The following is a 21047-nucleotide window of genomic DNA, read 5'->3' on the forward strand; positions in this document are numbered from 1 at the left end:
TTGAACATAAAGAAAAGGCCATAGTTTTTGTATGTACTTATAGACATAATATGTATGTCTATAGCTCATTTCAAGGTGTCCAACCTGTTTAACATGTGTCACGAACCTAGGGTTCGTGATGGGTTAGAAGAGGAATTGGGGAAGAACAAAGAAGAATTGGAGGGGGAGATTGAAGAGAATTAGGGAGAAAATTAAGAGGGATATTTGGACAGAAATGGGAGAAAGATGTAGAGAGAAATGAGGGAGAATCAGATATTCATTTAATCAATTTCAGCATATCCATCTTCTCTTACAATGGCCTTTTTATAGGCATAGGTAGCCCCTTAACTAATTTCTAACAGCACCCATGTGCTCCTAACAAACAACCAAATATCTCCTAACAAACTAATATGAGCCTATTACAATATTACCCCTTTTATTATATCTCTATCCAATATTATCCTTCTAATCCTCCTAGGGACATGACAACATGTTGAAGTAATGTTGTTTAAAATAGAGTTGACATAGAATGTTTCTTCCAAGTATCTGCATTGTTTTGTATAGATAAATGTCTTTCTGCAACATGAAACACACTGATTTACTTAACATTGCAATAATGATATTCAAGCTTCTCTTCCATTTCTACCTGAGGCTGAGATTACCTTGGTTTATTTTGCCTTATTTAACAAACCCATGATGATATTGGAGCTTCTTCCTCTCCAAGATATGGAGAAAAAAAATATGGAACTTCTTTTGCTTTAATCTCTACCTAAGACTGACGTTGATTATTTTTGGAACTTACAGGCTTTTCTTTTGGGTAAACATTTTAGAATTTAAATCCTGATGTGTATTTTATTGAGGAAGAATGAATGTTAGGAACTCTTTATTGCCATTTCTGTCTGGCTTTTCCCTTCCTCCTTTTTCAGCAAGGTGGCTATAATACGGTTCTCTTTCCTCGTAATCTTTGTTTAAAACCTCTGTAAAAAGAGAGGTGACTGGATTTGGTTGATTGTTGGAAACTTCAACTAATTATTCATTGGTAATTAGATTTGGAACATAATTGATTGAATATTTAATGGTCTAGAGTGCTATTGATTGTTGATATATGTTACAGAGATTGTTAATGGCACAAAGGGGATTTACTCTTGAGAAATATGGTTTACGCTCTGCAAGGCCCAGATCTCCTAATGAATTCATCTGACATTTGCTATGCATTTGGTTGGATGGATTTGATTTTAAACCAAAAGAAAAAGGAGGCATAGCTATTTACTGTTGCATTAAAATATCTGAAAAGGCAGATCCTTTGTATGGGGAAGATATTTCGTAATAATTTCTTTTGAACTTGTGATCCTCTGAAGAATTCTGAATTAACGTTTTTTGAGGTGTCACTTCAGATCTATCTACATGTAGCATTACAATGTTGAAATAAATCACAACTAAATGACCTAGGTTGCCGCCTCTACAGGGTCTAGAGAGTATTAAACTTATGTGGCCCACCCTTGTGTAAATGCAGGGTGAATTTTGTTTCCCGTGGTCTGAACCTATGATCCCAAGTTGCAATGGAACAACTATAACCACCCTAAAAGAAGTCATGTTGTTTAATATCTAAGGTGGACATAAAGTTATAAACCTTCAAAAGACCTACACTGGGGTCCATTGTTTTAAAGAAGTCCATGAATCTAAATGCAACCTAAGACAATATAAGATGTGGCTTTGTTGAAGAATGAAGATACATGAGTTGTGCATCAACAAATTATGTAATGCGGGTTTCTCTTGGAATGCTCATTTAACTCATGCTGATTTACTGTATGTTGGGATGTTTGACAAAAATACAAGCTTATGATATTGGTCTAAGTGCCTCTATATGTGTAGACTGTACTAATCTTTTAGCAGCTTTTGATGTTAATCATACTTAAAAATCAAGTTTGTCCATCCATGAGGGACACCAAGAAAACAAATTGTCTCTTAAGAATTTTTGTTTTTTGGCCACATTATTGATGGGTTTGCCAGCAACCTTTTCATTGGGCATTTCTCAGTTCCCTCGTATATCGTAGGACTTGGTGATGTACTGGTGTCATTGTTGCAATTTTCAAGGGTCACGAGTTTTACTTATGTGGCGACACAAGAGTTAGGTTGGGACATCTTAGTATCTCCGAAGGGAATGTAAGCTATACTTTTTATTGACGCATAAAATAAGGCAAGTATTAAAAAAGATGAAAAATCATAAGGCAGTGGAACCAGATAATATACCAATAGAAGCATTGAAATGCATGGGAGAAGAGGGCATCTCCTGGCTAACGCAATTATTTAATGCGATCCTTAAATCAAAAAAGATGCTAGATGAGTAGAGGAAGAGTACTTTGGTTCCAATATACAAGAACAAAGGAGATGTTCAAAACTGTGAAAATTACAGAGGAATTAAGTTAATGAGCCATACCATGAAACTCTGGGAGAGAGTAATAGAGCAGAGGTTCAAAAAAAAAAACAAAAGTCTCGGAAAATCAGTTTGGTTTCATGCCTGGTAGGTCAACAATGGAAGCTATATACCTACTGAGGCGCCTAATGAAAAAGTATCGGGATCATCAGAAGGACCTACATATGGGGTTCATAGATCTAGAAAAAGCATATGATAGGGTCCCTAGAGAAGTATTATGGAGGGTTTTAGAGAAGAAATGAGTCAAAATAGCCTATATACAAGCCCTTAAGAACATGTATCACGGTGCAGAGACAAGGATTAGAACATGCGGAGGGGATATTGAACCGTTTACAACTACAATAGGATTGCATCAAGGTTCTGCACTAAGTCCATACTTATTGGCTCTAGTAATGGATGAACTCATTAAAGATATTCATACAGAGGTGCCATGGTGTATGCTATTTGCAGACGACATGGTGTTGGTGGATGAAACAAAATGAGTGAACACTAAGTTTGAGTTGTGGAGAAACAATTTAGAATCTAAGAGATTTAAATTAAGTAGAAAGAAAACAGAATATGTGGAATGTAAATTTAGTAAGAATGCAAGAGTGGATGATGTTATAATAAAATTGGAAAACCAAATCTTACAAAGAAAAAATCATTTTCGATATTTGGGATCAGTGATTCAAAAAGATGGAGAAATTCACGAGGATGTTGCACATAGAATTAAGGCAAGTTGGCTAAAATGGAGAAATGCATCGGAGGTGTTATGTGATAGTAAAATCCCATTAAAACTGAAAGGAAAATTCTATAGGACAGCTATAAAATCAGTCTTGCTGTATGGCTCAGAATGTTGGGCAGTCAAATACCAGCATGAGCAAAAGATGAGTGTAGTGGAGATGAGGATGTTAAGATGTATGTGCGGCTATACAAGAAAAGATAAAATTAAAAATGAAATTATTCGTAATAAGGTAGGAGTAGTGCCAATTGAGGAGAATATGAGAGAGATTAGACTAAGATGGTTTGGTTATGTGAGAAGGAGACCAACAGACGCTTCTGTGAGGAGAGTTGATGAAATGGAACAATTAGTCAAAAAAAGAGATAAAGGCAGACCCAAGAAGACTTTGGGAGAGACATTAAAGTTTGATATGAAGTGTATGGATCTAAATGAAGATATGACAAAAGACAGAAATACATGGAAGTATAGAATTCATGTAGCCGACCCCACATAGTGGGATAAAGGCTTGATATGTTGTTGTTGTTGTATTTATTTTGAGAACAACTTAGATTAGGTAGTTGAAGCAGCTTAACATGTTGAACCAGGCTTGAGTTGGTTTGGTTAATAAACCTCTTAATCGAGATCTATATTGTTGTGAATAATTTTGTTTCACATGGAACTAATGCTCATGAAGTTGTTATTTAGCATGTGCATCAGAACCTCCAAGGCATAATAGGCATTCTCTGTTCTTTATTATACTTGTTTTGTTTGTTTGTTATAACAGCATTCTCGCACATGGGTTAATATATTCAAAATATTTCAACCTCCGAGTTTTCCCGTGCAATATTACTGCAGTTGAATCTATGTTCAACTGCTTCATACTTCTGTTGTACAGCTGCTAAAGCGGTCTATCTTTTTAGCTGTCACTGCACAATCCTTTTCAAAGCGTCGTAGATTTATATTTTTTTTCTTGTTTTCAACACAGGCGAACGAGGGCTGCATTTGATGTGGCACTTAAGGTTCACAAGAACGTACAGGAAAGAGATATTGAAGTTGGTCGGAGTCTGGGCAACAGGATCCTCCGATGCCTTGACAGGATGAAACCATCAGCCCAGATCCGTGGCCCACCCACCTCTTCATCTGGTAATGCAAACGCAAACATGACAAAGCAGTTCACCAAATCATCTGGTCAGAAAATTCCTGGGGGCTTCCAAAGATACAGCAGTCCAGTTGGGAATAATAGAGAAGCTGATAGGCAGCTGTTTAGCTCATCGAGAGGCATATGGCCTAAATCTTTTCCCACCATTGCAATGATGATGAGGCCAGCTGATCCTGCCGGAACTAACACACAGTACAGGCGCCTGAGCTTCTCCAGCTTGGAAGCTTTTAGATCATCGAGCAACAACAGGAACGGTGCTGCTGAGGGAGTGATCAGAAAGGATATTATGCAGTGGATGATGCTGCCAAACTAGTTGAAGAAACTAAACCTTCTAGTGTTTTTTTCATGGGACAAAAATGGGGTACCCGGAACGATGATCCTGTGAATTCTTCTGGCGTTTTCCTGGCTTTTAAGAACACGCTTTTGTGTTGATTTCTTGCTGTTCTGTTCTCATCGCATTACCGCCTTCTCCAGGCTTTTTGGTCTTTCGTTTTACTACTGGGTAGGCTTTTTGTATATTTTTTGTAGACCGTCTCTGCTGGAAACACCAAGGTTTCAAGATGTAATATAGGTTGCGGCTGCATTCTAATTGTCTGTCCAGTTTTTAGGTTTCCTTTTTCTGTCTGGAAGAGTCAAATAAGTTAGTATATTTTGGTTTAATGGCCAATTTGACCTCTTTATTTTGAGAAGGGTCAAACAAATTACTCTATTTTCACACATGGTACTAATTAACAAGTGTTGAATATAAATCACTATATTTTTAAATTTAAGTCTATATTAAGTGTTGTGTTATGTATATTTTTTAATTGTCCTTTAATGAATTTTTAATTTCATTAACAATATAAATTCCATTTTTAATCAAAATAATCTAATATAATTGCAAAAAATTCAGATTGAAATATAGTGTCTTATTTAATTATTTTTAAAATGCACTGAGAGCAATTTGACAAAATACTCATTTCTTACAAAGATCACAACTTGAAGTTGGTAGCTGAAAATTGAGTTGAAGAAGAAGAAGACCACCTTTAGAACCCTTGCCCTTTAATGGAAAGCCGAGACAATACTCACCACCTTTAGAACCTTCATCCAAATGAGTTTTAGATCAATCAAACATACATAAGAAAGAAGACAAAATATGTTAACATTTCCTCTGAGCTCCTTCCACTTAACAATGAGAATGAAAGATATAAAATGGGGCTTCTGTATTTATGCAATTCTTTTTTTATCTCTGAGAATTGTTTTGATTTTCTACAAATTACAAAACACGGCTATTATATAAAGGCAAAAGAAAAAGAAAATTGAACAGAGGAAGGAGGAGGACTGCGCCTCTCAGTCTCAGCACTCAGCTTGCTTGGCCTTGGAGAAGAAGATCACCTTTCTATAGTTTGCTTCATCATGTCTGTCAACAACTGAACTGTCCCACGGATACTCGTTTCCACTGATCTCAAGTCTCCAGCTACGGCTAAAAGATTCTCCCTCAGTCCTGGCTGTGTGGCTTGGCTGGACCATCATCTCTCATCCGATAGATTCTACATGCAGAGGAGGTCAAAGAAAGAAGCACCACAAAACTCTTTACTCCATATACCCTTGCTTGCTAGCTAGCTAGCTAGCGCCACAAACCAGCACATATTTCAAATGTTGTACTGTTTGTACCCCTTTTTCCTAAATCTTTTGAAGAAGAAGAACAAAAATAATCTTCCAAATGAAACCCCACATATCTGCTTCTTAATCACAATAACTTCGAACGCACATCATGGCATATCATTCTAGGAAATGCTCAAGTCAATATTTTAGGCATGCTGTTCACTATTATCTGCTTCACTTGGACATCTACACTAGATGCCAGCCATGCCAGCCTGTCGTGCTTTGTCACACCCGAAAACTTAAACCAAGAATCCAACTTTAATAAACTTAAAAAGTGTTTGCTTAATGAGTTTGACCGCTTATAAGTTGCATAAATAACTTATAAGCTATGTAGCGTTTTTCTGTGTAAGTGTGCGACAATATTAATTAGCTTAAAAATTATGTAGCTTAAATGCTACAACAATAGCATTTGAAAAAAAGCTGGTGCCCCTCAACTTTTGCAAAAACACTGTTGTCAGCAGTTTACTGGGTTGACCATTAATTTGCTATTTTGCCCTTAAATATTTTCAATATTAACATCATTATCCTTGCTATTAACATTATATGTTCTCCTCCATTGCTTTCTTCTCCCCTTTTTCCCTCGTTTTTGGCCATTACCACCGTTGTCGCAATTGCCCCTCCTCCATAATTGTTGTTGCCGTTGTCCATCTGAGTCGTTGCACGCCAGCTCATGTTGGGTTGTGCCATCGCCGGATCTGTTTCCAAATCCGCTGCCACAAGTCGCCTAGCGTCGTTGACTCTCCTCCATTATCACTGTCGACCCTCCTCCATAACCGTTGTTGCTGTCGTCCAACTAGGTTGTCTCGCCTGATATTGGTGGGTCACGCCATCTTTGGATCTTCTTCTAGATCCACTGCCACAAGCCGCATTTTGTTTGGATCATGTCATCACTTGTCGCCTCTTTCTTCTCTAGATCTGTCGTTGCCATTGCCACAAGCCCCATTCTATTTGGATTGTAGGATGCTATAGCTTTAGATATTGGATAATCATAATAATTGTATGTAATTTTTTAATTTTGTTATACTAACCATTTTTTGTATAGGCATGAAAAATTTGAACTTCAATTCAAATACCGTGTCTTATCTAAATTTAGATTTTATAATTATTAATTTTATTTAATTATCAATTAAATAGTCTTATCTAATTTTATAATTTTGTAATATAAATTAAATTTATGGAAGAAACAAATAAATAATTTAAAAATAATTTATTTAAATATTAATATTTTAAATATATTGATAAAATATAAAAATAAAAAATTTTATATAATGTATCAACATATATATTTAATATTTTTATGAAATAAATCTAAATTTATAAACATAAAGTATTGTATTAATATATTTTTTAATAATTATATATAATTTATCAACTTATAATTGTAAGTATTTTATTAACTATAAATTAATTTATAATTTTTTTTATAAAAAATAATATTTTTATAAATTTTATTTGTATTATTCAATATCATGTCTATTTTAATCTTTTTGTAAAATTCTGACAGTTTATCAGCTTTTATAAACCAAACACATAACTATTAACTGATAGTTTAAAATCACATTTATTCAAACACATTACATAATTTGTATGCTAAAAATTAACTAACTTAAAAGTTCAAAGAAAAAACAATAAGCAAAACAGCCTCTTAAAGAAAATTTCAAACATGTTTTATAACATTCATATCAAATTCAAAGTTTAACATTGATAAACTTTATCTCAACAGGAAAAAAAAAAAAAAAACTTTAATTGACTTATCTAATAGACATCCTAGAAAAAAAAAACTAAAATTAAATTCTTGAAATTCTTTTGAACATGCCACCACGCACCACGTCTATGCTCCAACCTTCTTATTCATAGCCACCTAAAAAGGGAGGGGAAACATAAGGGGTGAGATAAACTCAATAAGCACAAACGAACTATTAATTGTATTTAAACATGAGATAATTTGAACTTATAACATGAGGAGATACGATAAATTCTACCAACTTGTGGGGGTAAAAACTTTCGCACGTAGCTACTAAATTCCGGTCCTCAAACTTGCTTGTAAGTATGATACGAGAGACCACAAAACTTGATTTCATGAATTTATTTAAACACGAACATGGTTCATAATGCACTTACCTTCAACTTGATTCAAATAAAATAGAGATTTTTAACTTTTTTCTCCTAATTAAAACTTTCACACCTTGATTTCTTACTTGTAGTAAGAAAGGAATAAATAAAAAAAAAAAGAGAAAAGGGATTAGCCAACTAAGGAGAGGGGAAGTGAAAAATTGTGATAGGGGAAAGCCATATTTATAGTCAAGAATTCTATTTGATAAGGATCCCAATCAAATATCCATTTTTTCATAAGATAAATTCAAATCTTATCATATCTTTTATCAATTAGAATGATTTAAATCAAATCAAATATACTTTTTTTCTATAAGATAAATTCAAATCATATCATATCATATCTAAAGAAATCAATTTATTCATATCCATAAAATCAAAAGATTTTACCTTATCTTTTATTAATTAGAAAGATTTAAATCATAACATATTTAGAAAAATTAATTTATTTATATCTTATCAAGTAGAAAGATTTAAATCATATCATATCATATCATATCTTAAAAAAATCAATTTATTTATATCTTATTAATTAAAAAAATTTAAATCATATCATATCATATTTAGAGAAATAAATTTATTTATATCTTATCATTTAGAAAGATTTAAATCATATCATATCATATCTAAAGAAATCAATTTATTTATATCTTATTAATTATAAAAATTTATATCATATCATATCATATCATATCTAGAAATTAATTTATTTATATCTATAAAATAAAAAAATCCCCAAGAATATTTTAGAAATTCGTGTGTCATGATAGAGCTAAAATCTGAACTATTTAAACTTTTCATTTTAATCCCCAAACTATGGAAAAAGTGACATTTGGGTCCCTAAATTATTATAACTCAATTTTTTGTCCTTAGAATTATGTTTAACGATCACTAATGGTGGTTTCGGGTGTTACATGCTTAACCTCAAAACAGGTTCAAGCATGGTCCTATATAACTTGAGCAATTCGACCTGAACCCAAAACATCTTACAAGTGACAGTACTTGGAAAGCAAGAACTTCAGACCACACAAAGTTGCGGCCCTCTGTAGCTAGAGAAGCTGCTTCCATCTTCAATTGAACAAGCAAACTTCCATACCAAAACTCATCCATGCTTCAGTTACTGGCAATAAACACCAACTAGGTTAGCTCATAGATCTAGGACTAGGAGTACAACTAGAAACAAGTCCGACTTCTAAAAGATACAGCTAGGATCTTAGCAGAGCTGGTGTTGCATGTAAAACCATGAGAAAAAGTTGCACCACATGCAGTAGCTGTATCTAGATCTCTAATGCATGGAAAATAACATTCCATGCATTTATTGATGAGTATGGTGTCAGTAAACCCCATGAATGTGACAGGAGGACATTCAAAATTGGGGTAGCTCAGCCAGTACAGGACTAGTTGGGGTAACACGTCCAAACTTGCATCCAATCCAGGATATCATCTTGAACAGGTACGAGGGGGAGGCACTGCTGTTAAACTCAGAGAATTAGTATCTGTGCAGTATTGCTTTTGACATCTATTCCATGTCCTAGAAAAGGGGGAAAATGAAAGAAAAGAAAAGAAAAGAAAAGAAAATTTAAGGCCCTGTTCAGTCTTAGAAGACATTTTCTAGTTTTTAACTTCAATTTTAAAACTAAAAATGTCCTAACATTTTATGTTTCAAAAAGCCGTAGCATTCATTTTAAGAAAAATTAGAAAACATCAAAAATGATGTTTTCTAATTCATAGTATAAAGCTGAAAAATTAAAAAATTGATGGAGATTCAATTATTCAATAAAAAACTGGAGTTTGGAAAACAGAAACTGTTTTCAACTACTGAACAGGCCCTGAGATTCTCATTTCATGCAACCATTTCTTAAAAGAGTTTAGGGATAAAGGAAGGTGATTTCAAACCAAAATTCAAGAGCTTCCAAGGAAAAAAGAAAAATGAAAAAGCTTCAGAGTTCTCATAAAAAAAATTTAGACTTGAGGAAATGATGATGATTTAAATCCAAGTCTACTTTTTTTTCCAGTTTAACTTACCAATGAGTGCAACAATACCAAGCAGATCGCAAGAAGTCCGCAGTCACGGCAAATGAATTGTGCATTCTTCTCAATGAGTGCCCTCACTCCAGATGATGGATGTTTTATATTGACCACTTCCCGAACTCAGATACAAGTAATGTTTGCCCATGCCAATTTGCCTGCTTCACAATTGATATTGTGTGCAAGAAATGAACACACAGTATCATGCCAGTTTGGCTGCTTCACAATTGATATTGTGTGCAAGAAATGAACCACCAACCAGATTTAACATTAAGTAGCCAGAATAGTTTACCGGGCCAGACAAGATTAGTAGATGAAAGTTGCAAGAAACAAGTACAGGTTTTATAAAGACCACATTGAGGAACCAGAATCTGATCTAAACAAAATAAAGGAACAACCCCTCCCCCTTTTCTAATGGCAGGACTATATGTTCACACAACCATATCTTTCAACATTAAGTCTCCCTTAAACACCAGGGAGACTCCAAAGAAGATGTAACAGTGGTTGAGTCCCTCTGTAAAATCCTTCTATTCCATTCACGATGATGGCTGTAACCACTGGCAAAATCCACCAAAAATAATCATCATTCACCATTATTACTAAATTTACAAGAAATAGAACAAGGAACATCCCGGACTCCTAATTTATTTACAATTCTCGAACCCCAAAGAATTGAAAAATCACCCGCTGCACGGGAAGTGTCCAAGGACACATAATCAACCCAAAAACTATCTAAAATGCGCCTAATGATAGCCAAATAAATAGAATCAAACTCAGTTTATAGGAAACAAAATAAGACAAACTAACTGGCAATTCTTTATGCATTGTTTAAACCCCTAACTATTCCAAGAGAAAACATGTACATTGTAAATGAAGAAGCTTGCTTAACATTTTTGCCCTCAAATCAGGTCCTTTGACGCCCTTCCTACTCATAATTGATATCACAAGCGAGCTTTTTAAGCTCTCTATCGCTCTTAAGATCTAACCTGCCATCCTTTTTCGAAGAGCTCCAAATGCCACTGTTTACCAAGAGAGGGATTGAGAAAAAAGTATAGTTGCTTGAAGGAATCTTCTGAGAAGTTCGCTCTATCAGTGGACTCCTTCAATGGCAAGACTGGGCCCTTGATCCCCAAAGGAGAGAAAACTGTCCCCACGTGCAACACCCTTTTGACCAAGCTCAAAAGGCTTCAGAACAAAGAAAAAACCTGGTGCAGAAGGGGAGTTCCTAAGAGCAATTCCATCACAACCAGCAGCATAATAGGATCACAAGGTGGGCTAATCTTTCAGAAAAAGATACTGAACTATGGAGAACTGCGAATGGGTCAAAAGTCGTAGACAGCCAGCCTGTGACTTGAGCTGAGCATAACTGGGCCCAGGAGGAAAGGCTGAGCCTTCATCCATGTGTGAAATCAATCTGGGGCCAACTCCATTAGAAATCATAACGTTTGGAGAATAAGCAAGGCCGATGTTGGCGTGCAGCCAAACTTCCATAGCCTGACATCGAGCATCAAAATCAGCAACTGAGAATGAGGGGTGTAGTGTGTACTGGTATTCAAGCCATGTTAGACAACTGGGACTGCATGAGAAGGTCAGTGTGGCCTTCTCCGGCAGGGAGCTAGTCCTCATGTTGCCTCTACCAATACACATTTGAACCTGAATCAAAAGCTTACTGGCTTCTGGAGTCTGGATATCCTACAATCCTGTGAAATCACCTGATCTTTTTCTTAAAAAATATTCACATCCCACAAGCAAATGTCCACCTCTAGAATTATAATCAAAACCTTATCCAGCTTCAAAATTAAAGAGAAAAGTGTGTCCCAAAAGGGTTTTATCAAGTGAGTATTTGTCATGTTCAAATATCCAACAATGTTTCATGCTCCACAATGCTTCATTAACAAGTTGCAAAGTGTTGGCATGTTCCAACCAAGTTGGAGATGAAGGACTAAAAACAAAAACGAAAAATCCAGATATTCCCACCCACACTAGACTATGGCCTACCCATTAACCTTAGGCACACAAGAATCCAGATAAACTTCCACAAACACAACCTAGATGCAGGAAAAGTCTTCAGGGTAAGCAAGCCAAGAAGGAATAGTCAATGCATGAAGAAAAGATTTGCAACCAGTAGCCTTTGCTCCAACTGTAAAAGAAAGCAAAAAGGCCATCAAGCCCCCTCTCAGTTCTTTCCAGCCATTTAATGGGAACTCCGGGACAATAATTTCTTTGAAAATATTTTGTTCCAGCAGATTAATTTCCCAAATCCTTTCTTTAACAGTTGCCAACAGCATGACCACCAGCTTTTGATAGCCAAGTTCATACCATTCATAGCCAAGTTTATACCAGCCCCTAGAAGCAAGTTCCTTGGCACACTCCTTCCCTTTTCATCAGGTGCTGCCAGCTAGGTTCTTTTAGAACAATTTGTTGCCCAATTCTCTTGCACATATGCGCATGTATGTTACCTGCGGGCTATTCTAAATAACTTCATGTGTTAGCTGATTTTCCTATTTGGGCTTTAAAATTTACTTTTAGACCAATTAATCTCAGTTACATAAACCAAGTCAGCCAGACAGTCTAAAAGCCCACACCAGTTTCACAGAATTCCAATTTTTCCCACTATCTCCAGCCCAAATTAATGAGTTGTTCACACTCTTAACAATTTATTTATTATGCTTCAAAATACGCTTGTGTCACAATAAGTGTCCTAGTTCACTATCACATTAGGGAGTAAAATGACCATTTTACCCTTGAGTCATTTTACTATTTTGCCCCTTGACCATTCTCTTGGGTTATAGCCCCATTACTTAACTTAATCATCTGTATTTATGGTTTAAAATTCTTCAGGGTGTTACAAAACATGTTTTTGGTCCAAAAAAGATCAGATTTCTTAGAATCTTACTAATTTTCTCTTGATGTCAAAATACTCCGCCGATACCACACATCAAACTTGCTTAGCTTAAACAGGATGAGTATAGGGTAGCATTGAGGCAAACTAGCCCCATACCCAACTCACTGCCATCCCTAACCACCAAAAATATTACACTATATTAATATTCAATAATATCATCTAACTTCCTTCAATATTAAGCATAAACTTTATATGTACGATAATCTTAAAAGAGGCACTATGACCCGTTAAGACCTAGTGATACTAAAATCAGATGAAAGAACCATTTATAATTATAAGCTTACCTCTTCACCATATGCCTCTTTTGTTTCTTCTTCCAGTAGCTTATAGCACCAGCTTGAACCCATTTGACAGGAAATTGCCCCTGAGAAACAGAATTCTACATAAGGTATGAAGTGTCATGAAAGTCAATTAGGAGAGGGAACAATGAAATTTTCACCCCTTAAAACCAATTCAGGATGAGAATTCTGGACTGCCCAAAGAAGTCAAATGCCTATTTATTTAAATAACCCACACTCCATGCAACCCATACATATGTACATGTTCAAAGTCAGGCAAACTGGGATCTCATCCCTTGAGGTGATAGAAAAATTTAATCGCAGCATTGTCTACCATCAAGATGTTCCTTATCTGTCTTTTTCCCAAATCACAGCTGGTAAAATTGCATTGGACTGAAATTTATTTGAAGATCATTTGTAAAAACATTGTCTACAGGGCCCAGTTTACCAGATTTATACCAGATTGTTTCTTTATGGTAAGATTGGTCCATGGGCGAGCAGGACACAACCTACAAAGTTAAAAGTTCTTGTCCTCATTTGAATCCCCTGATCATCTTTAGATTCAAGGGGTAGCTTTCACTGGAAAAAGGAAAAGGAAGTACAATTTTGTATAGAATTAAGATTTAAATTCCATCCTAACTTTAGACAACTTGGAAAGATGGGAGGTAATACAATTGGTGCATCTTCAGGAAAGTGGAGAGTTGAGTAATCATCGCATTTTGTAAATTCCTACATGGCCAGAGACTCACGGAATTATCTGCTTTCTAATTTTAGAGTTTGTTCAGCAGTGTTGTGCTTGATAATCCATTTCTATGAGAGTTGAGAATATAGTTGCTTTAAAAGGGTTACAAAAGCATAAATAGTGGGACCTTTGTGCTCAATAGATGCATCTGGAGGAGAGAACACGGCATGCCTTTGATTATATAGAGTTTGGGATATATGGACTCAAAAAGGGTTGCATCATTTTCATCAGTTCACTTACTCATGTTTTTATATAAGATTTATCTTTTCTAGATGTGGTACACCTACTTATTCTTTTCCTTTTGGCTCTCGCTAGATAGATGCAACGACTCCCACCCCACTCTCTTAGCACCATTAATGAGATTTCTACCTAGGTGAATGCATATAATTATATATATATATATATGTAACTGTTTGCTGCAAATAACATATTTGATCATGCAAATTTCATGCTTCTTAGTGGAACTAGAATTATCAAAACTATGTACTTAATGCACAAGGGAAAACTAGAAAAAGTAAAGCAATAAGGGGAGAATATCTGCAGCTAAAAACAGCCAATTAATACAAATATTAACATACATATTCCTATCTTCTTGTTCTTGTTGCTTCTTCCCATTGCCTTCACCACCATCATCAAGTGAGACAAGGGTTCCCACACACATCTCTACTTGCATGAGCTCTTGTAAGCCACGGATCTTAACCTGCCTGCCCTGGTTCCTTTTAAGATCATACCAAAGAAGCCTAGTTCCGTCCAATTGCAAGAGCACTTCTTCTCCATTCTTTGAATAACCAACAGGCCTCACAAACTGCATATACCTAATTACACTTTGTTCATTCACCGAGATCAACTTAGTCCAAGACTCTTTTACTCCATAACCATTCATCACCCATACATGAACATGTTTACAATAGTAATAATAGCAAACAACTGAGAGGCATTCACCCAATCTCTCCACATTCATTAAAAAGTTCAGATCCGAATACTCGGGCTGTGGCACCAATCTATATCCCTCGCACCCCAGATCAAAAGCAACAATCAAGCCAGCCCTAGAAATCTGAGGTTCTTCATTTACAACCCAGTGCAACGCACCTTTAACTAGCACACCGCCTGTTCTTTTCAAATGGGGGTGATGAGGGAACTTCCCAACTCTATGCCATGAATTCGCCTTCAAACTATAAGCTTTAGCCTCATAGTGAAAAGATTCATCATCATGCATCCCTTCGAGCATAACAATTCTCACCACTTTATAATCATCACTAACGCTGTCATACCCAAACCCATAAATCCTATTCTCATAATACCTCCATTTCTCCTCGAGCTCAACCGAAGAGTCAGGCAATTTCCGATATTTCCGAGTCGAAGGGTTCCAGAGAACTACGCTATCGAACGAATTCGATAAACAAATAATCCCATTACAAGAGCCCCAAACCTTGGTGCTGTAGTCCTGGCACCGCAAAGGATGGTAGTGGAGCTCTACGGCCTGTACCGTGCCGTCCAGCGAATCGAAATCGACGGCGTGGAGGTGCTCATCCCTGAGGATGAGGCCGAGATTGGCGCGGGTTTGGATGGAGCGATTGAGATGCAACTTGGCGAATTCTGAACTCTCGATTAGGGCACGCCAACGCGGCGACACCGCCTTGAACCGTACTAGGTCCTTCACCGGCAACCGGCAGAGTATGTCGACAGTGACGTCCTCAGGCAGCTGCGACATTTCTTCGTGTTTCAGTGAACACGGATGAAAATGGGCAATTTTAAGAGTACGCATCAGTACCTTTCTCTGCCCAACCGAGGCGTCAGTCGTACGCACCGGTCAAGTCCCGGATAGACCTCCCCGCGGTCTTCCTTCCTGCTTTATATATAATAAAGTATGCAGGAAAATGCTATGGTTCCGTCATCGCTTACACTTCAAATTATATAATAATATAATTAAAATATTTTTTATTAAAATCATCACTCTCACATTATCTCCATCTCCTTAATGTCAGAAGAAATAAGTCATAAATAAAAATTTTATTTTAGTACATAAAATAAAAAATCAAACTCACAATCTATTAATATAAATCTTAATTTATTATAATTCAACCACTTAATCTATATTTTAGAGTTCTAAAATATTTTTTATCTAAGACAATAAAGTGAGACGACACGAGAAATATTTTTATTATTTGTGATGTGTTTATTATGTAATCTAAAATATAGCTCGAGAGATACCAATAACATGATCCAAGTTTTTATTATATATTTTTTGTATAATTATATATTTTTTATTTCAATTATATTTTTATTTTTATTATTTATTATTTTAATTATATCTTTACATTTAATTATACTTTTATATTTATATTTTTAAATTAATTTAATGCATGACTCACTGTTAGGTCTTTCTTTATCTCGGTTGGTCTACCTAGGATGACAGCCTATTCTCTATCGTCCATACAGAAAGAACCTCAACTTTTTAGTTATTTACAAGATTACCAAGGCGTAGAATTATCTCGTTTCCTGTAATTTGAAGTCCGGTTCCAATATTCTGTTCGGCTTCAGATCTCCTCTCTCTCCGGCGGCCGCGCGATCCTCCGTAACCATCGCCGTCGTCATCGCCAACGTCCTCGGCTCACTCTCCTGCATTAGCGTTGGAGAATCCAAGGGGAATCATCAAGGTAATGAAAAGTTTTTCCCTTCGTTTTTGTTATCTTTAAGATCTGCTACTTCCGGATCTGGCTGATTAAATGTTCTTAGTTTTACTTTTAATCTTAAAATTTCTCAACTAGTGAGATTAAGGCTTATGGTTATTGTTGTTGATTGATTCATCCTTACATTTGGTCCTTCCCACGTCTGGGCTGAGCGCTTTTTTTCTTTTAATTTTTTAGTCTTAAAATCTGCTATTTTCCTGGACATGAGCCCGGGAACATTTTTCATTTTTTTTATCTTTAATAATTATGTGTTCTATTTCTGCCCTCACGTATGAAATCGATGAATTTTTAAAAAAGGTAATTGATACAAGCTAGTTCATTGCTATAGCCAGCGATCAGCTATGACCACCGACAAGTAGAGAAAATGGAGTTCGAGATGAGAAAGGTAGTACAGAGATTGGGAGGAAGAAGAATTAAGAATGATCTTATTGAATGATTCAGTAAATAAATATACAATTCGCATAATTGGCGCGAATGCCAACTTCTAAGCAACTGAAAAATCAACCCTAGTAGCTCCAGCTAACTACGCAACTACTAGGTTCAACATCAATTGCTAGATTCTCTTTCAAATTCAGCTTTGCTAGTCTTGTAATTGAGGTTCAATTGACTCAATCACTAGGTCCTCTTTCAAGTTGCTCTGCTCAAACACCATCAACATCCGTCAATGTCAGCTGAGATCTCTGCACTCTGCTGTCTTCATATTTCAAACGCCTTTTGGGACCCTCTTTTCTCTGGCTCATCTCCTCTATGAATTAGCATATACCTTCTTCTTTTTGTTCTCACTTTCCTCCTGGGCATTCTGATCTCTTTTGGCTCCTAGCTGTGCATCAGTAATGGTAAACAAATAAAAGTTATATCATCTTTTTGTTCAAAAACATATTAAATATTTGTTTACCTGCTTTTCATTCTTTTGATATTTTTTTTTTTCTTTTGGATGGTGAATGAAGCCGCAGGAGACTACCACTTAACGTGTCAAGCGATTTGAAGAAGCACCACACGCGGTGACCCTGAACAAAATTGCTTATTGGACTCTGAAAACCTCAGAATCCTCACTGATCTATTTTTTCAGGTACCTGAATAATTAACTCGTTTTAAATAATCATCTTGATTTTTTCGTTTAATTTAAGAATCTGAACTAAGTAGATTCCTGTGTTTTAAGGAATGTGAAAATAAGTGAGCTGTTTGTTTTCTAAAACTACAGAAAAATTTCAGTGTAAACATTTGCCATCCACAGATTCTGAGCGACCTTATCACAAGAACAATATCAGGTCCGGTAGGAAATTGAAGAGGCCAGATGAATGGATTCAAAGTATACAAAGAATTCTCAAATTAAGTATTTGATTATAATAGACTTTTTAGGGCTGTAGGAATTGAGAATATAATGTTCAAAGTAAAATAGAAAATAGACTTTTTGTGTGGTTTCTCCCCTCTTAATCTTATTCTCCACCCCCTAATGTTGACTTAGAAAACACTTTTAAATGAAGCCTTCAACGTTAGGTATAAGTTCATGGCTAAGCCTTTTGAATTTGGACCTAAACTACGTTCAATTTTCTTGTATGGTCCAAGTATTCGTATAATGAATTAACTTCCTTAATTCTCCCGCCCCATGTCCTCATAATTTGAGCTCACTTTAATGACCTTAATGGGATTAGTAATTGACAAGAATAGGGTTCTCATGAGGTGGCGCAATTCTCATCAAGGTAACACAACAAATGCGCTTGCATTACAAAATATTCATATATTACCTTATTCTGGTTAAGGGTTTTACATATTGTGTATGTTAAGCATGCTTACAGAGGTATTTTCTAATTCTGGGTAGTAGAACTGGAATAGTAGATCATTAAGTAAGGAGATTCCATTGTCTAAGTTTTGACTTTGCATTTCTGTTTTCTGGGTCCTCTTGTTGTTGTACAGGTCTAGTTTAAAGGTAATTTACTTGTGTCCTGAATTTTCTTAGCTATTTAAAATTTGTTTTCTCTATTAAGCAGCATGATGACAGTATTTAAGATTTCTTATGGCTAGATGTAGAGCCATCTCCTGATGCTTCTTCTGAAGGCTCTCTCTCACATGTTGGGATTGGCAACCAGTATGTGAAGAAGTTTGGGAAAATATGATATTTCTGCATGCAAAAATTTTACAGGCAGCAGGATTGATATCGTCTATGATATCGGCAGCGAAACCCTCGAGAACTGTTTTCCTAATTCTCTGAATTTTGTTGCAGGCAACAAAACCCTTAAATTATCATAATGGAAATAGCAGACAGGGCTGTTGGGTTCTTGTTGTCCTTTATCAGCCTATCCATATTCACTTATTACACCTTTTGGGTCGTCATTCTGGTCAGTTTACAGTCCATGAAGTTAAAAAATGTTCCAAACTTGAATAAACTTTGATATTTACATCTATCTGTATGCAATTTCAGCCATTTGTGGACAGCGATCACTTTATTCACAAATACTTTCTTCCACAAGAATATGCCCTTCTCATTCCTGCATTTGCCGGCGTGGTGCTACTCTGCTTCTTGTCTGTCTTTATCGGGCTCGTGATGCTCAAGTCCAAGAAGAAGAAAGCATGATCCTGGTTCTGCTGCAGTTTTTGAATTGATTTTGATGTAGTATAGCCCTTTTCGACTGGACTTCTTATAGTTTTTAGATGAAATAAGCTGTTTGGATTTCACTGTGGTTGCATAGGTTCATTCTGATTGCAGGTTTGACATGTTAAAGCCAAACCCAATCTTCTGTGTGTCAAAAACTGAGAAATATGCTTAGGCTTTGTTTGGGATAGTAATGGAATGGAATGAAATGAAATGAAATGAAATGTGAAATAGTTTCTCTTTGTTGGAAAGAGTAGGAAATGGAAAGTTATGAAAAATGTTTTTACTTGTTTACAAGAGCAATGGGAATAGATGGAATGAGATCATGTTAACGAATAAATAACCATTATACCATTTTAATGAAAAGATTAACAGTCAGAATGCCAAAAAACAAGCAAGTTTTCTATTCATTCTTTCTCAAACGGCTCCATTACTATCACCTACCTTAACATTCTATTATTATTTATCTATATCCCAAACAAGACCAATGCTCTTTCAATCCCTAACACGCGGAATGAGAAAAGATTGAAAGGTTTAGCATGATATTAGGTCGGTCTAAGTAACAATGTCCCGGAAAAGGGAAAAAGCCTTTACAAATCCCAAGTCAAACTACTACCTATCCCACCATCCACTGCAAGAAGCTTTATGTTCCACGTTTAACATTTGTTAATTAAGTTCTAGAATCATCACAACTTCATATAAGCTTCAATCTTGAGCAAAGTTCATTCTACACAACTAAAAGCCAGGCAATTAAGTACACAAGGCTACTGTTGAGTCTTACGTTTTATAACCTTAAACTAGAGAGGGAATGGAATATAAGGAAAAGGGTATAGGAGACTAAGGCTTAGTTTGGCTAGGCGTTTGTTTGATAGCTGAAAAGCTGGGTAGTGTTTAAGTTGTGTAATAACGTTTAAATTAAGTAACGTTTAAGCCAATAATGTGTTTGGATAAATATGCTTTTAAGCTATTAGTGTAAAATTATGTGTTTGGTTTGTAAAAGCTGATAAATTATTAGAATTTGACAAAAAAACTAAAATAGACATGATATTAAATAATGTAAATAAAATTTAAAAAATATAATTTTTTTAAAAAAATTAAATTGATGTATAGCTAAAATGCTTACAGTTAATAAATTATAAAACATAATTAAAAATATATAATTTTTAAATTTTATGTATAAATTTGAATTTAATTCATAAAAATCTAAATATATATTATATTAGATTCTTCAAAAATATATTTTATTAAAATTAATATATATTATGTGTTATGTATAAAATTATTGCTATATATAATATATGTTATATACGAACTATAATATATATATAGTATTATATGTTATATATATATATATATGTACACAGTGAAGAACTGAAAAAGGAGGTCGGCAACAGAGAAGGAGATGGGCGACGACGTAGGAGGGGATGGCGACAGCCCAGGAGACAACCGCGAGATGAGGTGAAGTAGGCGGCAGAGATGCGACGGCATTGGGCAGCATGCGGTGGCAGATCTGGAAGCAGAGGCGGCGATGGCGGTAGCAGGACTGAGGCAGCTGAACTGGGCTTGCGATGGCGGTGAAGAAGCCAGCTTGCGGCGGCCGAGCTTGGCGACGGCGACGGAGGAGCTGGAGGCGACGGTGGGGGCGATGGCGAGGCAGATGGCGACGGGCGACAGTGGCAGTGGGAAATTGGTTGCAAAGGTTGAAGATAAAAGATATTGGTTGGAAATAGATGTTTTGGTTGAAGATAAATGGGTAATTTCCATGGTCAACGTAGCGTTTTCTCCC

The 21047-nt window shown here is 35.8% G+C and overlaps 3 protein-coding genes across 25 annotated transcripts in view; 2 read left to right on the plus strand and 1 right to left on the minus strand.

The window, feature by feature from the left end:
* LOC127786636 (uncharacterized) overlaps nt 1-4866 on the plus strand; it is an 84167-nt gene extending 79301 nt beyond the window's left edge. For 6 of the 11 annotated variants that reach the window (XR_008020015.1, XR_008020018.1, XR_008020016.1 and 3 more), the window contains exon 3: nt 4099-4245. Coding sequence is in view for 5 of the 11 variants with exons in the window: in XM_052314164.1 (XP_052170124.1) it covers nt 4099-4585 (487 nt within the window). In the remaining 6 variants the exon portion in view is untranslated. Of the gene's footprint in view, nt 1-4098 lie in introns of all 11 variants that reach the window. The other 5 variants (XM_052314164.1, XM_052314163.1, XM_052314165.1 and 2 more) reach the window with 1 other exon arrangement.
* Nucleotides 4867-7561: 2695 nt separating this feature from the next.
* LOC127786904 (F-box protein CPR1-like) lies at nt 7562-15798 on the minus strand. Of its 13 annotated transcripts, none has more exons than XR_008020073.1 (4): nt 14560-15798; nt 13246-13325; nt 10054-10214; nt 7562-7777 (listed from the first exon to the last, which is right to left on the minus strand). XR_008020073.1 is itself a non-coding variant. In XM_052314645.1 (3 exons), the coding sequence occupies exons 1-2, from the start codon at nt 15744-15746 to the stop codon at nt 13286-13288; spliced, it is 1227 nt and encodes a 408-aa protein (XP_052170605.1). In that variant the 5' UTR covers nt 15747-15798; the 3' UTR covers nt 7562-7777; nt 13246-13285. The 13 variants fall into 13 exon arrangements, 8 of the variants coding, with proteins under 8 accessions (XP_052170605.1, XP_052170610.1, XP_052170613.1 ...); XR_008020074.1 differs by lacking the exon at nt 7562-7777 and adding an exon at nt 8742-9497; XR_008020071.1 differs by lacking the exon at nt 7562-7777 and adding an exon at nt 8742-9500 and having other exon boundaries at nt 10054-10272.
* Nucleotides 15799-16431: 633 nt separating this feature from the next.
* Nucleotides 16432-19504, plus strand: LOC127786994 (dolichol-phosphate mannose synthase subunit 2). Its single transcript, XM_052314814.1, has 4 exons — nt 16432-16638; nt 17619-17740; nt 18893-19007; nt 19091-19504. Exons 3-4 carry the CDS (start codon nt 18918-18920, stop codon nt 19241-19243), a joined length of 243 nt encoding a protein of 80 aa, XP_052170774.1. The 5' UTR covers nt 16432-16638; nt 17619-17740; nt 18893-18917; the 3' UTR covers nt 19244-19504.
* Nucleotides 19505-21047: the final 1543 nt, after the last annotated feature.

This window comes from Diospyros lotus, chromosome 12 (genome assembly GCF_014633365.1).
Source record: "Diospyros lotus cultivar Yz01 chromosome 12, ASM1463336v1, whole genome shotgun sequence".
In the NCBI taxonomy this organism is placed as follows: domain Eukaryota; kingdom Viridiplantae; phylum Streptophyta; class Magnoliopsida; order Ericales; family Ebenaceae; genus Diospyros; species Diospyros lotus.